This window comes from Equus przewalskii, chromosome 32 (assembly GCF_037783145.1).
Source record: "Equus przewalskii isolate Varuska chromosome 32, EquPr2, whole genome shotgun sequence".
NCBI lineage: Eukaryota > Metazoa > Chordata > Mammalia > Perissodactyla > Equidae > Equus > Equus przewalskii.
The window spans coordinates 2,360,732-2,378,359 of NC_091862.1; the positions used below are offsets into that span (position 1 = coordinate 2,360,732).

The 17,628-nt window shown below is 48.4% G+C and overlaps 1 protein-coding gene across 36 annotated transcripts in view; it reads right to left on the minus strand.

Annotated features, from left to right (window-relative positions):
- Positions 1-744: 744 nt before the first annotated feature.
- Positions 745-17,628, minus strand: part of AFDN (afadin, adherens junction formation factor) — a 140,093-nt gene continuing 123,209 nt past the window's right edge. For 15 of the 36 annotated variants that reach the window (XM_070602887.1, XM_070602868.1, XM_070602879.1 and 12 more), the window contains 5 exons: positions 17,436-17,471; positions 10,629-10,763; positions 7,054-7,567; positions 3,508-3,592; positions 745-2,701 (listed from right to left, as the gene is read on the minus strand). In XM_070602887.1, the coding sequence (XP_070458988.1) occupies positions 2,548-2,701; positions 3,508-3,592; positions 7,054-7,567; positions 10,629-10,763; positions 17,436-17,471 (924 nt within the window). In that variant the 3' untranslated portion in view covers positions 745-2,547. The remainder of the gene's footprint in view (positions 2,702-3,507; positions 3,593-7,053; positions 7,568-10,628; positions 10,764-17,435; positions 17,472-17,628) is intronic. The other 21 variants (XM_070602901.1, XM_070602897.1, XM_070602895.1 and 18 more) reach the window with 7 other exon arrangements.

Below are 17,628 nucleotides of genomic sequence, written 5' to 3' on the forward strand. Positions count from 1 at the left end.
CTAAAATATATAACTATGTACTAGGGGGATTTGGGGAGAGAAAAAAAAAAAACCATACCAAAAGTGCTGTTTCAATTTGTGAACACGTGGTTCTGCCAAAAAGATCTCCACCAGTTTCTACAACCCTGAGACACTGCCTCCTCCTCAAAGTCGTCTTGAAATGCTGGGCGCGGTCCGAGCCCGGCACTCCTGCCCAGAGGCCGTGGAGAGAAGGTCAGCTAGACACAGGGACGCGCAGCTGGTGCGTGGACAGGAGGAAGCGTGTCCGAGGGGCAGGGCTGAGCCGAGGCCCTGTTCCATCTGCACGCGGCATGGGCCTGGCACTTCTGTAATCACGCACCCCGCCACGTGAGCCACCTCAGGGGGGGGTCCCCACCCTCAAACACATCTCACCAGGACATCTTGTGTATGCAATTTGCGAACTCCTGGGCATGCTTAAGAATTCAAGGAGGCGATGCTGTGACAGCGTCACTGAGAGAGTCCTAATGGCCCTGGGGATTGCTAACGTGCTGAGCAGAGGTCACAAAAGTCTGGGGGCTGAGTGTAGGGGACCACGGTCGGGGGGACCTGGAAGCTTCGTGACGTCCGGCTGCACGGTGGGGACAGAGGGCACTTCCCCACAAACCGAGCATGCTGCCTGACACGGAAATGGCGCTCAGCTTAACAAATCAATGGACCAGGGGTGGGGGGCTGACAGTACTAATACAAGCTTTGTCAGCACTATTAAAATAACAGCAAACACACTTAAATACATACAAAGTTTATTAAAAATAGGCTGCAAATGAAATACAGTAGAAAGGGACACTACAGCAGTTGTGACGTTTTCCACAGTGACGCACAGGCAGGAAAAGCACTTCCCATGTATTCACATTTGACCTCATCTAAGGATGGCCAAATCCTCCTGTTACGGGCTCACAGGCACACACACAAACGTCCCTGGATGTAGCTATTTACATGCGTTTGCGCGGATGTATGTGTATTTGTTGTTTTCCACATATTAACAGGAGAGTCGTTCTCCTGCATCTTTTTCCATAAAGAAGGGGTGGGCCGCATCCCACCAGGCGGCCAGCACTCTCCAGGCCTCGGGGAGGAGCCCACTTTGCCGCGTGCATGGAGCCAGCACGCCGGTCCTTCCTTGCATTTTACTCTTACTTAAACACGGGAAACAGTAAAAGCACACTTCCAAATAAGAACCCTGATTGACACAAAAATATTTACACTCGCATTTTAATGATTCCTCATACAACTCTCATTAAAGTGATCGTAAGGCCAGAAAGCCTCTTCCTCTTCTGTTTCAAAGTGTGTACGTTCTCTGAACATACACAGCTGTAAGAGAACAATACGGTACAGGAAAATCACCCAGACCCCACAGCAGGGCTTTGTCAAATAGAAAATGTGCTCGTAATCACAAAGTAATTTACCATTTTAACATCACAACATAAACAAAGTGAGGTCCATCTCCCCAACGTCAGCTACATAGCCATAGCTGAAGAAATGACAGTGTGACTGATAATTCAACAATGAAAATTAAATAACTCTATTAGAGTGTAAAAAAATAGCTTGAACTGCCATGAGTTATTCTTACAATATTTAAATTACAGATGTCATATGCAGTTGAACCCTTCCGCTCCCTGACAGCATACCAAGGGAAATCTAGTGCTGCAAATTTAAAACCTCTAACAACAGCTGTGCTGGAGTGTCAGCTGCTAATCTCGGTTCCTCTCAGGTATTTTCGTTCCTATTCACAGCAACACCGTGCGGCTAAGGACATCTTCTTTCACAGATTCCCTTAGAATACCTGAAATATTTAGTTAACTTTCTAACTTAACTGCCATCTTCAAAATCACCAATGATTTATTAGTCTAACAATAATCTGATATTTATAAAAATAAAATTTCCTAAGTTTAAATCCTCAACATTTTCTTCTTGGAGAAATTCTTTCCAATCACACGTTTAGCATTGATCAGGCGGGCGTGTACCTGCAAGGAATGAGATGGAGCAAAGTCTCTGGTGCGCATCGTCCTCCTGCGTCGTGACCACGCAGAGACCAGAGGGGCTGCCACGTGGGCTGCGCTCGACGTACAGACAGCACGTGCTCGCAAGCCCTCTCCCCGGGGAGGCGAGACCTGACTCGTCCCGAGAACAGTGTGCAGTTGCTACTAAATAGTGCAAACGATAGTCTGGGTGGTTCAAGCTATTCTGCGTGAGCTAAAAGAAAGTCTTTGAGAAAGAACAGAAATGAAACTTCTTTGTGCTCCTTGGGGAAGAGACGGGAGGAGAAACATTTCATTATCTTCTACGGCCCTTCATTCTGTCCCCTTTCAAACTCAGACTCCAGAAAAGAAACTAAAAAAAAGTTACCTTTATGTGAGTCAGAGACTTAGGAAATTAGTATTTAAATTGTAGAAAGGACAATCTCTCGGCAAAATAAAATAGAATTCCTCGGAACTGGAACGTCTCCATCCTGACATTGTGGAGGCAGCGGTGGGGACCTGGGGACGCAGCCTCCTCTCCCGTCTCCAAGCCCTGCCCGCAGCGCCCCCCTCCTCATTTGGTGTTCAGCTCGTTCTCCAGCTCTGTCAACTTCCGAGACGCTTTGACTCTATTGGACACATCCTGACCTTGTGAAAAGAGGCGCTGGCGTTCTTTGAAGGTCAAGTTTTCAGGGGCCCCAGAACCTCCAGGTGCATCTGCGTCTTGGCTGCATTAGGGGGAAATGCACAAGATTATTGGTCAAGATGGACACAGCCTGTCGACAAGGAGCTAAGTTTACACAGCGGGCAGCTCAGTGAGACCTCCTGTGAGAGAGACTCATTCTTTAATCGTGCCACGACCCTCTACCTTTAGTGAAACTTACTGGGGCTGTATTTAAACACATGCAGAAAAAGGCAAAGTGTTCTCCTTACTAAAATGTTAACTTTCTCCAGTCACATGTGACTCTCAAAAAGCCAGTAACTTCAACTTCAAATTCCCATAGGAGTGCAGGGAATTCCCAAGAGTTAAGTTTAGCTGAAGAGGACAGAACATTGTAATGAATCCTGTGTGCGTCTGAGGACGTCCATCAACACAGCGAACTTAACAAGCTGCAGGGATATAGGAGGGCTTTCTGGATTAGCTCACGCCACTGCTTGTGACATCGGCACTGGCCTTCTGCAGCCGAGCAGGGCCCCTGCCTGTGACATGGGCGCCGGCCTTCTGCAGCCCAGCGGGGCCCCTGGACACTGCTGGAGAACTTTCGACCTTATCTAGGGGAAGCAACAGCAGCAGGCCCAGCTGCTTCTTAAGTTCTGACTAGAAAGCCTGGTACCTCCCCACTGTCTGAAACAGAATTGCTCCAGCAACACAAGATACACACACAGCATGGACGCTCATAGTTTTGTACAATGAGCAGCATCTGGGCTGATGATGTCTCTGAAGTTTGAATCCAGCCTCACACAAACATGGCGAGGGGAAGGAAAAAAGAAACCAATTCCGATGAAGTCACTTGTCTAGGACAACTGTAAATACCTTTTGGACAGTCTCTCTCTTGAATCCCGATGAGCATCATGGGCACCGAGGGCTGTCCCAGCAGATCCCGTGTAAGAGTTTGGTCCTTTTCCATAAAAGAAGAAGTCAAAGTTAAAGTGCTTGCGTCATTTCCCAAACTTTGCTCCTGATAAAGATGCAGTGCCCATAGAAGCCATGAGACATCTTTAACTACTGAATAAAGGAAGCAGAAGCCTCTTCAAATCAGACCAGAGGTCCATCAATCTTAATCTCACGTCCCTAAGTGGCCTGAGTGATCCAACCACGACCGTCACATGGGGCTGAGGGCCTGGCCTGCTGTCCTCCGGCATCAGAGACACACACAGGTCTCAGACAGTAACAGCCGAAAAGTCCAAATCAGACAAAATGCGTAACTATCAGGAATTCGGAAGAAAAGTCCACAAAGACTGACTTAAATGGGGAGCTAGCAAAACTTTTCAGACACTCCAGACACTAAGAATTTTCTTGCAAAATCACTGAGAGCAAATATAGCCCAAAGATTAAGAAGTAATCACATGACTGAAGTTCCACTTCTCAGGACAGCCACCAAATCTTTTCTCAGAATGAGTGGCTATAGGGGCCAGGCCTGGGCAGAGTGGTTAAGTTTACAGACTCTGCTTAGGTGGCTGGGGGTTCGCCAGTTCGGGGCCTGGGCAATGGACCGACACACTGCTCATCAAGCCATGCTGAGGCATGTCCCATGTAGAAGAAATAGAAGGACTTATGACCAGGATATACAACTATGTACTGGGGCTTTGGGGAGAAAGAAAAAAAGAGGACGACTGGCAATAGTTGTTAGCTCAGGGCCAATCTTCCTCACCAAAAAGAAAAAAAATATATAAGTGACTATAATTATTAAAACAAAAAAACCCCGTTTTAAACAAACAAGCTACCAAAAAACCCTAGGGTTTGATACTAGTGCAGGAGATATGAAATCACAGACAAAATAAAACAAGACCCCAGCAGCACGGAGTGAGAGAAGAGAGAGACTGTGCACCCCTCTGGCCTGCGGCCCCAGCTCGGCCTGTGGCTGGCAAGTAAGAACAAGGAGTGACATCGACCTGTCTGGTAACACCACCACCTGCCCTGTCTATTCCAGGGTTGTTGAAGGTCAAAAGAAATGATGCAGATAAGAGTTTCATAAATGCACCCAAATATAAGACTACAGTGGCACGGATGACATATTAAAAGAATAATGTATTAAATTAGCATTAATACATTTCTATTAAGTGTAACAGCAGCAAGAAAAAGAAAATTTCACACTTGAAAAGTCTTTTGCTTCCAAGAGCACGGGCTGTAGAAATAAATGGTCAAAATCTTCAATGAACACTGACAGTATTGTGTACTGGATTAAACAGGCCACAAGATTATTACAAAGTTTCAACATTAAAATTATCCCTTTTAGACAAGTTGCACAGAGACAAATTTTTGTGTTTCTTTTCTCCATAACAGGACCTGCTACAAAGAACACACCTGCCACACGTGCGGCAGAGCTCAGCTAAGGCTCAACGACCCCTCTGTGCACTGCATCTTTCCTTGTTATTCAGAGCAGGGCTCCTAGAATCACGCTATCAGAGGGCACCCTCGGCAAAGACTCAAAAGATGAACGAGAAACACATCTCCAACTGAAAGGAAGCCACAGCGGGCCTTCGGACAATTTATTTTTGCACGGTGGAATTTTCTCAATTTTAATTCTAAATTTTTTCTTCATTTTGTTTGTTTTTAAAAATGTATCTTTTGAGCTTTGTTTTAAGAATGATACTTGCTTCTTCCACTGGTAAAAATCAATTCTTAAAAATTTTCAAAATTTTTAGAGTTAATCAGAATATCAAATACTGTCAGCTGACAATATATGAATCAATATCACACATTTCAAATGATTTTCAAAGAACTTTGGTGAAGACTATTTTTCAATGTGCTGCTAGGCTGAAATCTGCCGTTATCCATCCCACTCCACACCCCATTCTGTTCCTCCGGCACCCAGTGAAAGAGAGCAAGTCCGGCCCGCAGAAGCATGCTTTCCCAGAGCGCTCACGACAGAGAGCGGCACACGGGAGCGCGGCAATGTCGTGAGATGGCGGATGGCAAGGTCAGAATGCCTCTGCGTTTGGTGCAGACAGCTTGTACTTTACGAAGGAAGTCTTCACAGAGGCCCGAGCAATGAGATGCAGGGTCTATCCTGCTCCTATGCGGTGTGTTAGGTGTGAGATAAAACACGGGTTAGTGGTGCGACTGAAAAGCCAAGATGGTTAGAAGTGACACCTCCTACAACACCCCGTCACCAACCTCGTATTTATTTGGGTCATGACGCTTACAAAATATCTAAAGTTCAGCTCGTAATCTGACGCAAGGAGAACAATGGCATCTCATTTAAAAAATTACTATTATTCCGTAAGTGTCTCTGAAGGTATTACACTCTAGACACTTACAACAGAAATTGTAAAAAAAGATTTAATTTTGGCTTCTGAGTGACTCAACCTAAATATTATTATATTCTGAACCTTTGAAGAGCATCAAAGCTCTGGCTCAGGTGGGAAGAAAGATCCCGGCAAAACTCATTTGTTACGTGAGTCGCGATTACGTGAGTTATGAAGATTCAGCTCCTCTTGGAACTGCTGTGAGCCCATCTGTCAGACTCCTGCACTCGTTTACTGCCAGCATCGCAGGTTTGTTTAGAGCAGCAGGCCTAGTCTGAAATGGGATTCCTTCTAATTCAGCTACCTTTTGAAGTACTACTTTCGGGGCTGTCTCACGAACTGCCCACTGGCTGCACAGTGAGCCCCGAGTCCAGGCAGAGGCAGGAGCGCTGTGGCGCTCTGCAGCTGGCAGGAAGGACTACAACCAGCGGGTTCCAGCTGCACGCCTACACTGCGGGCTGGCTGTTCGCGCTGTGAGCTCCGAGAAGGCGCCGGAAGGAATGACACCAGTCAGGGGAAAGAGCCGTTCCACAGCGACCAGGTTCTGGCCCTGGCGGGGCAGCTCACCCTGAGCAGGGCCACTAACCCCGCTCAGCAGAGCGCGCCCACTGCTGCACCCAGACCACCAGACGCAGCAGTCAGCTCACAAGCCACCGCCACGTGGCAGCTGATCCCAGAGCACGGGTTCTACTTAAGTTAAATGACGGGAACTGAACACCTAACTGTGACACTACCATCTTTAGACACCAAAATGCGTGAAAAGGGTGTTGTTCCTCCAAATAGAAGGATTATTTGAAGAGGCAGAGATGAAGACCGAGACCAACAGTACTTCAAGGGTCTGAGGAGTAACAGAGGGGAGTGATTGCCGCCGGCCAATCCAAAAATCGAATTCTTTAAAGGAAAGAAGCAATCGGAGTACTGAGGTGTGTTTCCCTGAGAGAGTGCGAGCACAGACATTACGATCGATCGGAACAGAGGGAGACCACCACGCCGAGACTAGCGATCAGGTGAGATCGAACCCCAGAGCAAGCGCCGATCACGGGCGGCCCTAGGGCGGAGGCGCGGCTCCAGGGTGCCGTCGGGCCGAGGAGCCGGCCGGTCCGTTCTTTACCTCGACCCCGGGAGTGGCTGGGCGCGCGGACGCCTGGCTTTTTTGGAGGGGGCGGGGGCTGGCCTGCTTCGTGAGCAGTACTGTTGGCGCTGGCCGAGGGCGGCTGGAATGAGTTGGAGAGAAAGATGCCATCGGAGGCCGGGCGCGGCCGGCGCGGGGGCTGCAGCGGAGGCGCGGCGGGAGGCAGGGCCCCGGGAGACTTGCTCGTGCCGGCGCCCCGGTGCTGACCTGCTAGGCTGCCGTCCTCCGCCTCCTCCTCGCCGTAGGCGACCAGCTTGGCGGTGTACAGGGCGTCGGGGGACAGCGCCTGCGCCTGCAGGAAGGAGGCGCCGCGCTGCGGCGGGGGCGGGGGCGCGCCGGCCGGGGGGGACGGGGGCGGCGGCTCGTAGCCGCGCGGCAGGGGGGGCCGGCCCAGCCCCGGCTCCTCGGGCTCCAGCAGCCTGCGCTCGGCCTCGTCGTGCTGTCTGCGCCTTTCGGCTTCCAGGCGGCTGTAATACCCTTCTTCCTGTCGCCTCTGCAGGCGGGAATAGAAAAAGCGCAAAGGTCAGGGTGGGGGGACCGCTGCCCACCCGCACGGCCCGCAAGGACGTGTTCACCCTCAGCCCCCAGCGATGGTACCGGATCCTGGGAAGGTGGAGGGTTAACATGACTGCTGTGACGGAAACGGGCAGAGAGACCTGGCACCGGGCGCTCCTGAGACTCCAAGTGCGCCCACCCTGCTCCGGAGCCACCTGGTGTGCACTCCAAGGAGGGGACACACGGCCGAGTGCTCAGGTCCTGGGGCAGCGCGTCCAGCCACTACATCCGTCCCCATCCCGCTATCCCACTAGCTCTCAGTCCTCCTCTGCCGCTCCGTCTGTCTGTCTCTCTTTGTCCTTCAGTTTCTGGTGGGAGATCAACTTACCTGTGACTGCTGAGTGTAAAGACAAGACAAAACCAAAAATAGGCTACCCCTGGCTTTCTACAGGCGACACCTTAGGAGCGCAAACTCGTCTGCGCTCTCACTGACCCCCCGCGTCCAGAAGGCACCCTTCCTCAGAGGGTCGAGTCATCTGGGTGATTTTGTTACTCAGAAGGAAATTAATAGGAAACCGCAAGCTGTAAGAAACATTACTCACTTTCCCAAAGCAGCAATCTAACAAACGTGCTTCCCACAGTTCTTAATTTCTATTTCAAATCTTAATACGCTCCCTGACAGACACAAAATCAGAGAGGCAGGCATTAATAGCAACAGCAACAAGATTTTCAAATATATTTTGACACACACTGTACATTTTTTCTGACATACATCTGTACAAACTACAGTTGACAGTGTTAAATTATTTTAACATTAAAAAAGATAACAGCACAGTTTTGTTAAAGATTGACAATAGTTTCAGAACACAAGAAAAAAGTAAATAGGAAAGGGAATGAGAGAGAAACAGAGTAACCTGCCTTAACCTGACTGAGGTTAAGGCTGCAGAAGGGAGCGATGAAATTTACATTCATTCCACCAAAGAGACCTAACTTTGGGACCTTGCTGGCATCAGGATAAAAGTGAGCAGTCCCATTTCAGTCGGAATGCTCGTTTCCTCCCTGCTCCCTCCTGGGCCATCCCCACGCGCACACACAGTGGAGACACAACAGCCAGCGCTCTGCCTCCTGAGGGAGAAAACTCTAAGAACGAATGCCAGCCCCAATCCCGGCCCTGGACCTGACTTCTCCATTTCTCCTCTTACTCTACGTCGAGGCATCCTAAACGAAAGACATTTAACCTTATTTTCTACGCAAAATAAGTGTTCTCTTGGGGTGGGGAATGGACTCTGGAAGGGCCCTGGGGCTCTGCGGGGAGCTGTCAGGACTCCTAGCATCACACGGAGGGCAGCTGCTTGGGGACAGTTTAGGGGGAACGAACGTCCTCTCTGAGTTATGCTGAGAGAGAGAGAATCACACGACCCGGGAAGGTGCTTTCTACCCAACAAATGAATGTCACCTTGTCCCAGGACAAAGCAAACCCATCAATTTTGGGTATTCTGTATAAAAAATAGGTTATTCAGCTTCTTTTTACATTGACCACTCAATTATAGAAGCAGTTACTGAGACACAGGTGAGTCTGACATGATCGTGAGCTGTGGGAACGCACATCGGAAAAACCGAGCCACCCATGAGCCTCTCGGCACGGCGAAGGCAGCCTGGCCCCGTCCAGCGTGCGCTGCGCTTGGGGTGGCCGCCTGCCCAGCTACGGCACGGGGCGCGGCCGCACCTAACCAGCCTGCAGACAGCAGGCCTGCAGGCCTCCAGGGAAGGCAGAGCGCTCCGGGCAGAGCCTGGGACAGCGGGGGACGTGGGGCCCGGGAGCACATCCTTCCCAACAGCCACAGAACAGACCGTGAAACCCGAGCTCTACTGGCTCCACTTCTGGAAACCTGATTTCCTCAGAAAAGCACCGACTGACGTACCGCTACCCTAGCCAAAGCCTCGAGGGGAGCCTAGCCCTGGGCACAGGGTCTCCAAGAGACTCCCAGCCGTGCAGACACGCAGACAATGTGGCGACAGGCTCTGGGCACGGTAACGTCTACACAGGGGAAAGTGCTGATTTCAACACACTGTGTGCGCACACTATGTGTTCTATGTCCACGTCAGCGAGTCTCATCGTTTCTGTCAACCTCACTCTGCTTGTAACGCACCCTAACAGATCGCGTCACTATAAAAAGCTCCCCCAAAGTTCTTTCCCGGGGGCGGGGAGGGCGCTCTGTTAATACAGTTCACTGGACTATCAAAGAAGGAATTAGGAATAAAAACTAAAGCTTCCCCTATCAGAAGTGGTGGTGCTCCAAGCTTCCGCCTTCACAGAAGGGAAGTAACAGAAGAGCGGCTTCTCCCAGACCACGTCCAGGCACAGGCGATGCCCTCGGGAGGCTCGGCTGCGCGCACACGGAGAGGGTCCGGAGGACGGCATTGCCGAGTTCCCGTTTTCCAGAATAGGTCAAATGAGTTGTCACTTCAACTGAAAGGATTACTTGAATTAAAAAGCCCACATATGGAAACAAAGTAATAACTCAGAATATTTATCAGATTACATACTAAGTTAAGTTTTCCTTGTACCATGTTTTTTATAAGCCTTCTGCTCTCTTTACCATCAAGGAGAGTTGGGTAACTTCAGCAAGCAATCTATTTGAAATGCTCACTGTTAACAGACTGTGTTCTACGTTCCTGCTGCTTCCCACGGCTCAAATCCAATCTGAACACAAGTGAGCAAACACATCTGCACACTAATGGGCTGGACCACGTCCAGGAAGGTCAGGGCCCAGACTGAGCCGACCTGTGGCAAAGAAGCTCACGACTAAACAGGCTGAAGAGTTCGCAAGTTTGACAGAAAAAACTCAGAGGAAAAGGGAATCTGGAGACAGTTCAAGAGAGGTAGGTGGGCAAGATCGGGCTAAAGTTTTTGGTCCAATAACCAAGCTGGGGGACCGAGGCCCTGTTTCGTCCTGTGCATTTTAAGGGACACAGAATCTCTCGCCTGCTTTGCCCAGCCCATCGGTTACGCTCAGGCTAACGTGGTGCAATGCTAGCTGCCCTCAGAGAGCCATAACCTTTTCCTCGGCATCCCGTCTGACTCGCTCCTCCTCCTGCTGGCGCCGCTCTTCCTCCTGTCTGGCTCGGTCTTCTGCTTCCCGTTTACGCATCTCTTCTAGCTGCTGCTGCCGTCTCCGCTCCTCATCCTGTAACTAACAGCAAATTAATGTTAATTTCCATTCAACAAACTCCACCAGCACAAGACATACGAAGCGCGTACTGAGACAAGCAGACACACACACAATACCAGGTTAAAGCACGGCCGAAAGACGTTACGACGTACACATCTTACAGCTCTGCAGTTTCGAAATAAATCACCTAAAAACTCTGTCCCCACAGATCCAGAATTATTCTTCCATTAATTGTGGCTCGAAGCAAGAAGGAATTTACCTTGGACATTCACGCATCAAACAAGCATGATTCTTTTATGATACTAAATTTAAGTTAACCAGCTCATGTAAATTAACAGACTCGAACAACAGGCAGACTCCCAGCTGATGACACTGCAGAGCACACTCGACCATCCTCCTCCCCTTGCCCTCGTCAGTTTGTTTCCACTATGAATGTCAAGAAACAGCCTCCCCTGCTCTGGACCACAGCAGATGAACACTAGCCTCTCAGGGGTGGGGGGAGCTCACGTGGCAGCACAGGACTCGGGGAACATGGGGCTGCTCACAGGGCATGTACAGTAGCCCCCTCTTCCTGGGGACCAAGTGTCTAGCACTCTTCCCACCCTGGCCCTTTGCCATCAGTTAGCTCCCTCCGGATCATCCTGGACTTCAAGAATTCCTTCCCAGCTCAGGGACACCCCCGAACTCCGAGTCACAGAATCTAAGCCTGAAATCTGGAAGGAATCTTACTCTTACTCACTCTTTCGCTACATCTCTACCCAACTGTCCGTCCTGTCTGAACACTTCCAGCTTCTGGAGCCCTGCTGCCTACCTCCCAAGACAGCATGTGCTATTTTCAGGGAACCGCCAGTCAAAAAGTTCTTGTTGGTCTACAATGCATCACCTGATTGCTTTCTATTTTTCATCATTCAGGCTCTTGCTTTTTGAAACACAAAACAAATTTATAATCTTTCTTTCATACCATTCAAATACTTAAAGATCACTTCAAAAATCGAAGATGCACCTCCTCTTGGGTTTTCAGCTCCTTTATCCCCCGGTCACATTTCTCTATCGCTACAGGTTGCAAATACCTTTTCTAAACAGGAATCCTGAATTAAAAGCACATTTGACCAGCAGAGAACAGAATACAAGTCTCTCTTTTTGTCATCTTGATATAATACAGCTACTAAACTTCTGTTGTTACAGCCTAGGGCAATGGTAAATTTGAAAGTGTGCACTCTCCGGTTATTTCTTATCTGTTAGACACCTGGCTGCAGCCACACCTGCAGCCCTGCACCGTCCCTCAGCAAGAGGAGCTGATTAAAACTTTTAAAAATTAAAATGGAGCTGGAAGCCCTCCAGTTCAATCTCTCACCAGCGCAGGAGCCCTTACGTAAAGTCTCTCCAGGCGTCTCACTCCCTGCAGTGACTAGTTATTCTAGAAACTGTTCACAGCAAAAACAGAAAATATGAACTTCTGGATTTGAACTGTGTTTGTATTTGTTTAAACAAAAACCTAACAACTTCACTCATGCTTGACTTCTGTATCTGGTGGGAAAGTAACTAATTCGTATCATTAGGTGTTTTCATGTCAGTGAACAATAAAACATCTTAGAAAAAAATTAAAATTCCCTTCTCAAGACGACAAATTAATTTAACTTCCTCTTTAGGACAATCTAGGTCTAAGCCCAGAAGGGATGTTAGGATAATTGGCTTGTAGGGGGCTTTGTAAAAGCAGCAGATGCTACTGAGAAAGACCCGAAAGGCAAAGCACAGTCAGAGGTGCCTCCCAGGGCTCTGCAGAGTCAGCGCCCGCCTGAGGGCTCTGCAGGAGGCAGACAGCCGAGGGCGGAAAACCGAGCAGGAGAAACAGCACCCAAATACAAATAACAAAATAAAACAGCAACTGAGAGGGGTCAATAGCCCACAGGAAAGTAATTTATGCAAATATAGAAAACTGCATTAATGCAATCAAAGTTTTTCTGTCACCCAGTAAAGCAAGCACAAACTAATTTCATTATGTTATACTGTCTAGAACTAAAGAAAAATAAGTTATAAGAAAGAAAAAGAGTACAATAAATAGCCAATTAGTTCTTTTAAATTAAACAGGAGTATAATTTTAAGAAACCAGAACAATTACAATTTCCATAAATTATAATTACAGATACAGAATGCTATCTTATAAATCTATAAACAGGCATTTTCTCTTAAAAACACTCATTCTTCTAAATCTGGATGGTGGTAAGCAAGGAGCCTCTCTTTGTGCTCAGTTCACCGGTTGCTATTTTTAAAATAGGGCAAATGAAGGAGAGCCATCATAATTCAGGCCGTTTCTCTCCACTATTTGGTAAGTTGATTCATGGATTTTCATTTTCAAAACAGAGATTGTTTTGTTCTTCAAAGATATGCTGTTTTACACCCCCTACCCCCCAAAAAAGCATTAATGAGAGAAAAGAGACTCTCTTAATTTACCCCAAATAATAGCTCAAGATGGTACACTGAGCTGTATGGTTTACTTTCATTCAATAATGATTAAAGGCATTTCAACCTAAGTTACAAATTAATGACTGATATCCAATGACAAACTGTCTGTTACATTAACACCCTGAAGTTAAATGAAAAGGAGATGAGCTCACTGTTTTACATTAAAAGAATGAGAAGTCAGATGCGATCAAAGCAGGCTCGTACCAAGTTCTGTTTGGGGAACAGATCTCACAGAGGGAACGATAATTCTCACAGGATGAATCAAGACAGTCCAGACTGAAGTTATTCTAAACCAAGAACTATGCTGAGATCTCAAAAAGCCAGTTTGTAAGCTTAAACCAAGGTTTGGCTTTACTGGTAAGTCCACATTTCTAAAAAGAGGTATTTTCAGGTAAAAAAAAAAAAGTATATTGAGATCTGTGTGGTTATAATTTTATACAACAAAATGCATTAACTTATATCTTTAATTTATAGTAGAAATCCCATTAAGGGAGACAATCATGTTGAAATATCCAAATACAAAATAGGGCCAAGGTATCCTTTCCTTTTGGACACTTTCTCTGAAGATACAACTGAAAGTCTGTTGAGCACATTACTCATAAGAAACGCTTCTCTCTGCAGCCTTTGGGGCTCATGCTACCCACTGAAAACACACCCTCAGAAAATTTTAAGGCCTGACAACGAAGCCCCGATGAGGCCACTTATCACTGCTGGCCTCCGGAACCCAAGACCCGGGTAGGGCCCAGCTCTGCGGCTTCTTGGCCCCATTTCCAAGAGAAGTGCACTCTGAGGACCTGCCGGGGGACCAGGTTCTCCCTTGTGAACAGGGGTGCGCCAAACCCTCCACGGCAGCACTCAGCACTCAGGAGTGAGGGCTCCCTTCCCCTGGCAGGGCCCTTACATTTTTTTTTTTCAGTTTAAGGAAAACGACAATTTTATCGGAAGGTGGAGATCTCTGGCGTAGCTGTTGACATGCTCTGGTAGACAGAGGAGGCGGAGACAAGTCAGAGTGACCCCGAGCACACGGTGGGCTCAGAGCGCCCACCACACCCCCTGGGTCCTGCTTCATCTCCTACCATCACGTGAATCCTGTGTTCTGCTCCAAGATATAGACATGTTGTTTTGACTGTGAACATATTTTTCCTCCTAACTCCTCGAGTAACACTGACCCCTCCTGAAGATGGGCTGTGTCCACCTCTGGCCTTGACATCCTGGGCAGGGCCATCTCCCACTCCTGAGGCAACTCAACCCGAACAGGCAAAAAACAGTCTGCTGGAGCCAGGCCTCTCTGAAGGTGCGACTCTCAGTGAGGGTCCCAAGAATTCCTGCTTGAGGTTTTCATGAAACTTTTAATTCAACCCTTCTGTGCCCGGACGCTCCAGAGGGGTACGCCCCATTCCCACAGTCCTGCAGAACGACCAGACGGGAAAGCGGCCTAGGAGGGAAGATCCAGCTTGGGTCTCCACAGGAGAAAAACAGAAGAGCCACTGAAATCCCGAAAACATCACTTCACTGGTATTACCCCAAAATAATACCCCAAGGAATTCGTCCTGTGGGCTGTCAGGTCATCTGAGTCAGCACATGAGCCACTAAAATGGTAACAAGAGAAAGCTGAGACGAGCCAACTGAGACCCTGGCAGGTCACCTAAATCTCTAGTTGAAAGATGGTTCCTAGCAACAGAGTGTTATTTTTATGAGCAGGAGACACTTTGGTACAGCAGAAAAGCACTGAATGCCAACTCAGAAAATTCTGGTTAGAATCTCGACTCCCACTCTCTGATACTGGGGGAGTCTCTCAAACGCTGGGCTTGCCCTCTGTGGCACCCACATCACAGGGAAACAAGGAGGAATGCACATCATTACGTGGCATGAGTCACACACCCAAGCATCAGGTGGAGGGACCTGCTGCCCTTGGACTTCAGCCAGGGCAAGCGACAGCACGGGCAACATCCACCCCACCCCATACAGGAGTGCAGGAGGGGATGGGGCCCAGGCAGGGGGAGGCGAGGACAGAACAAGGGCATCCTGTAGCCATGGGGAGACCAGAGTGTTTCTCTAAGTAACAGGGCAGCACTGTAGGCTCTGAGCACTCATGAGACCTGACATGCTTCTAAGAGATCACCGCCACTGCTGTGTTGCAGCAGCCTATCAGGGGAACAAAGGCAAAGCAAGGGACTCAGCAGGAAGTTGTCTCCTGCAATGCAGGCAGGAAAGGACGGTGGCTCAGCCAGGTCAGACCGCAGAACTTCTCACTGGAGAGAACAAAGGGGTCACGGCGACTGTCAGGCTCCTAGACTGAGCAACGAGAAGGAGCAGCTAGAGTGGGGAGGCGGACGGCAGGGGAGGTGGCAGCACGGCGCAGGGCAGGGAGGGGTGGAGCAGTCGTGAACGTGCTGGAATCTGAACGGCCGTCTGACTCTGAGTGGGGGTGCTCCGTCAGTGACGCAGCGAGGAGCCTTCCATCCGAGAGGGCTCTGACCAGAGATGTGAAGGGGGCGCCCGGCTCAGCCAGGTCACGGGTCAGGAGGCGGCGGGCACAAAGGGCGCGAGCCCAGAGAGAAGCAGCAGCGGGCCCTGGACCATCTGGGGCGAGGGGCCACTCCCAGACCCGGGGAAGAGCAGAAGGCAGGCAGGACCCGCCAACGTCTCTGAACTCGACTGCTCCCCAACAGGAAGAGGCCTGCCTCGTTCATCCTGTCTGTCATCATAAAACCCCGCGAGGAGCCTAAGGAAACGCCTGAGACCCCCACGGGCCGAGTTCCCACACACAGGCCACCCGGTCACCTTCTCCCTGTTATCTTAGCAGAGGACTAACCCTAACAGGGGAGGTTCTCCCAAGACGGCCTGGCACGGTGATGTCATGAGAACTCTACAGATAACATCGTTAATAATATTCACCATTACTGGGAATTAGGCTGAGAAATGCGCAGAAACAAGGGGGTTTCTTGTTTAGAAAGGGGCAGTATTAACACTCAAAATAATGATCTTTTAAAGAAAGAAAAATCCTGAACTATTTTTCTTTGAAATGAAAACCTCAGTGTAACCCTTAGCCTTAAATATCACGATCCACCTGTCCTGTAATCTTCACGGCACAAAAGGTCCTCCTTGGGCCTCATCTCTCACAGCCAACGCCTCAGGTCAGACCTGGCACATCATGGACGCTGAACAAATATTTGTTAAATGAAGATTTTACACAAAGAAACGACTTTAACTGATTGATATTTTCCAACCATCTCCTACATGGACACCTTAATACACAAAGAAGTAGGGAGCAAAAGATGGTTTTTATCTTTGTCTCATGAAAAAAAAATGTAAAGCTCAGAAAACATGCCTTTCATTCATTAAGGAGGGGAGATGTTTTCAAGAGAGCCTTCTCTTTGGAATGACGGTGCCACCACACTACTTAAATTAAAAAAAAAAAAGGAGGGCTATTATTTGGTGAGAAGGCCATTAAAGTCACACCTCGTTTCAGGGATTTTTTTTAAAGTACTGCCTGATATTGGCCTTCTATCATTTAAAAAATGACTAACAGTAAATGCTGACTTAGTTAACATAATTATATCAGTCAAAATATAACAGGCAGATGACACAGATAACAGTACTTACGCTCAGTGGGCACTAAGTGACCGACTGAATTTCCCCAACACCTTCCTTAAACACGTTGCACGGACAACAGAACGTGGCCTCAAGTATTTTTCGCAGACAGTAAACTGTTCTGGCTGATAAAGTGAACCAAAGTCCATGGATGTCATTAAAGCAGGCACAGAACACGTGTCTGTGGGCAACCTCTCCTACTCTATCACAGACAGCTGTCCGAGACAGTGCCATCTGGCAAACAGTGGCAACACCAATTCAACTGAGTTTCTAAGAGCTGAATATTTAAAATCTCTCTCTCATGTAACAAGAATGAAACTGATTACTCTGCCAAGTTTCCTTCATGTGTGCATGTGTTTACAACTACATAAGAATAAACAGAATCAATTTTATGACTAAAATTGAGTGAAAGGTCAAAACCGTAAACAGACAGTAACACTTACAGTTAAGGGAGGAAAGCAGAGAGTGGCTAAGTCTACGAACATTCAGAGGCATGCTTCTAGAGGCGGGACTGCTGTCCTGCTGCAGGACAGCCCTAAGGACTGCTCTACTGAAAACATAAAGCCACCACCACTGAAAGAAAAAGGGAAATCAAGACAGGAAAACAGCACCAAAGGGAAAGAAACGAGGACGTACCAAATCTAGAACAGAGATTGCTGGCAGAGCAGTCTGCTGCAGGTAAGAGGGAAAAAAAGAAAGACCAGGTGTGAAGAAAAGGCTCAGTGTAGACCTGTAATCCGCCACCAGCACATCTGCGCTCTCACGCTTCGTCTGTTTCCGAAGGACCACCCCAGGAGAAAAGCAAAAACTACATACAGACTAATCTCTA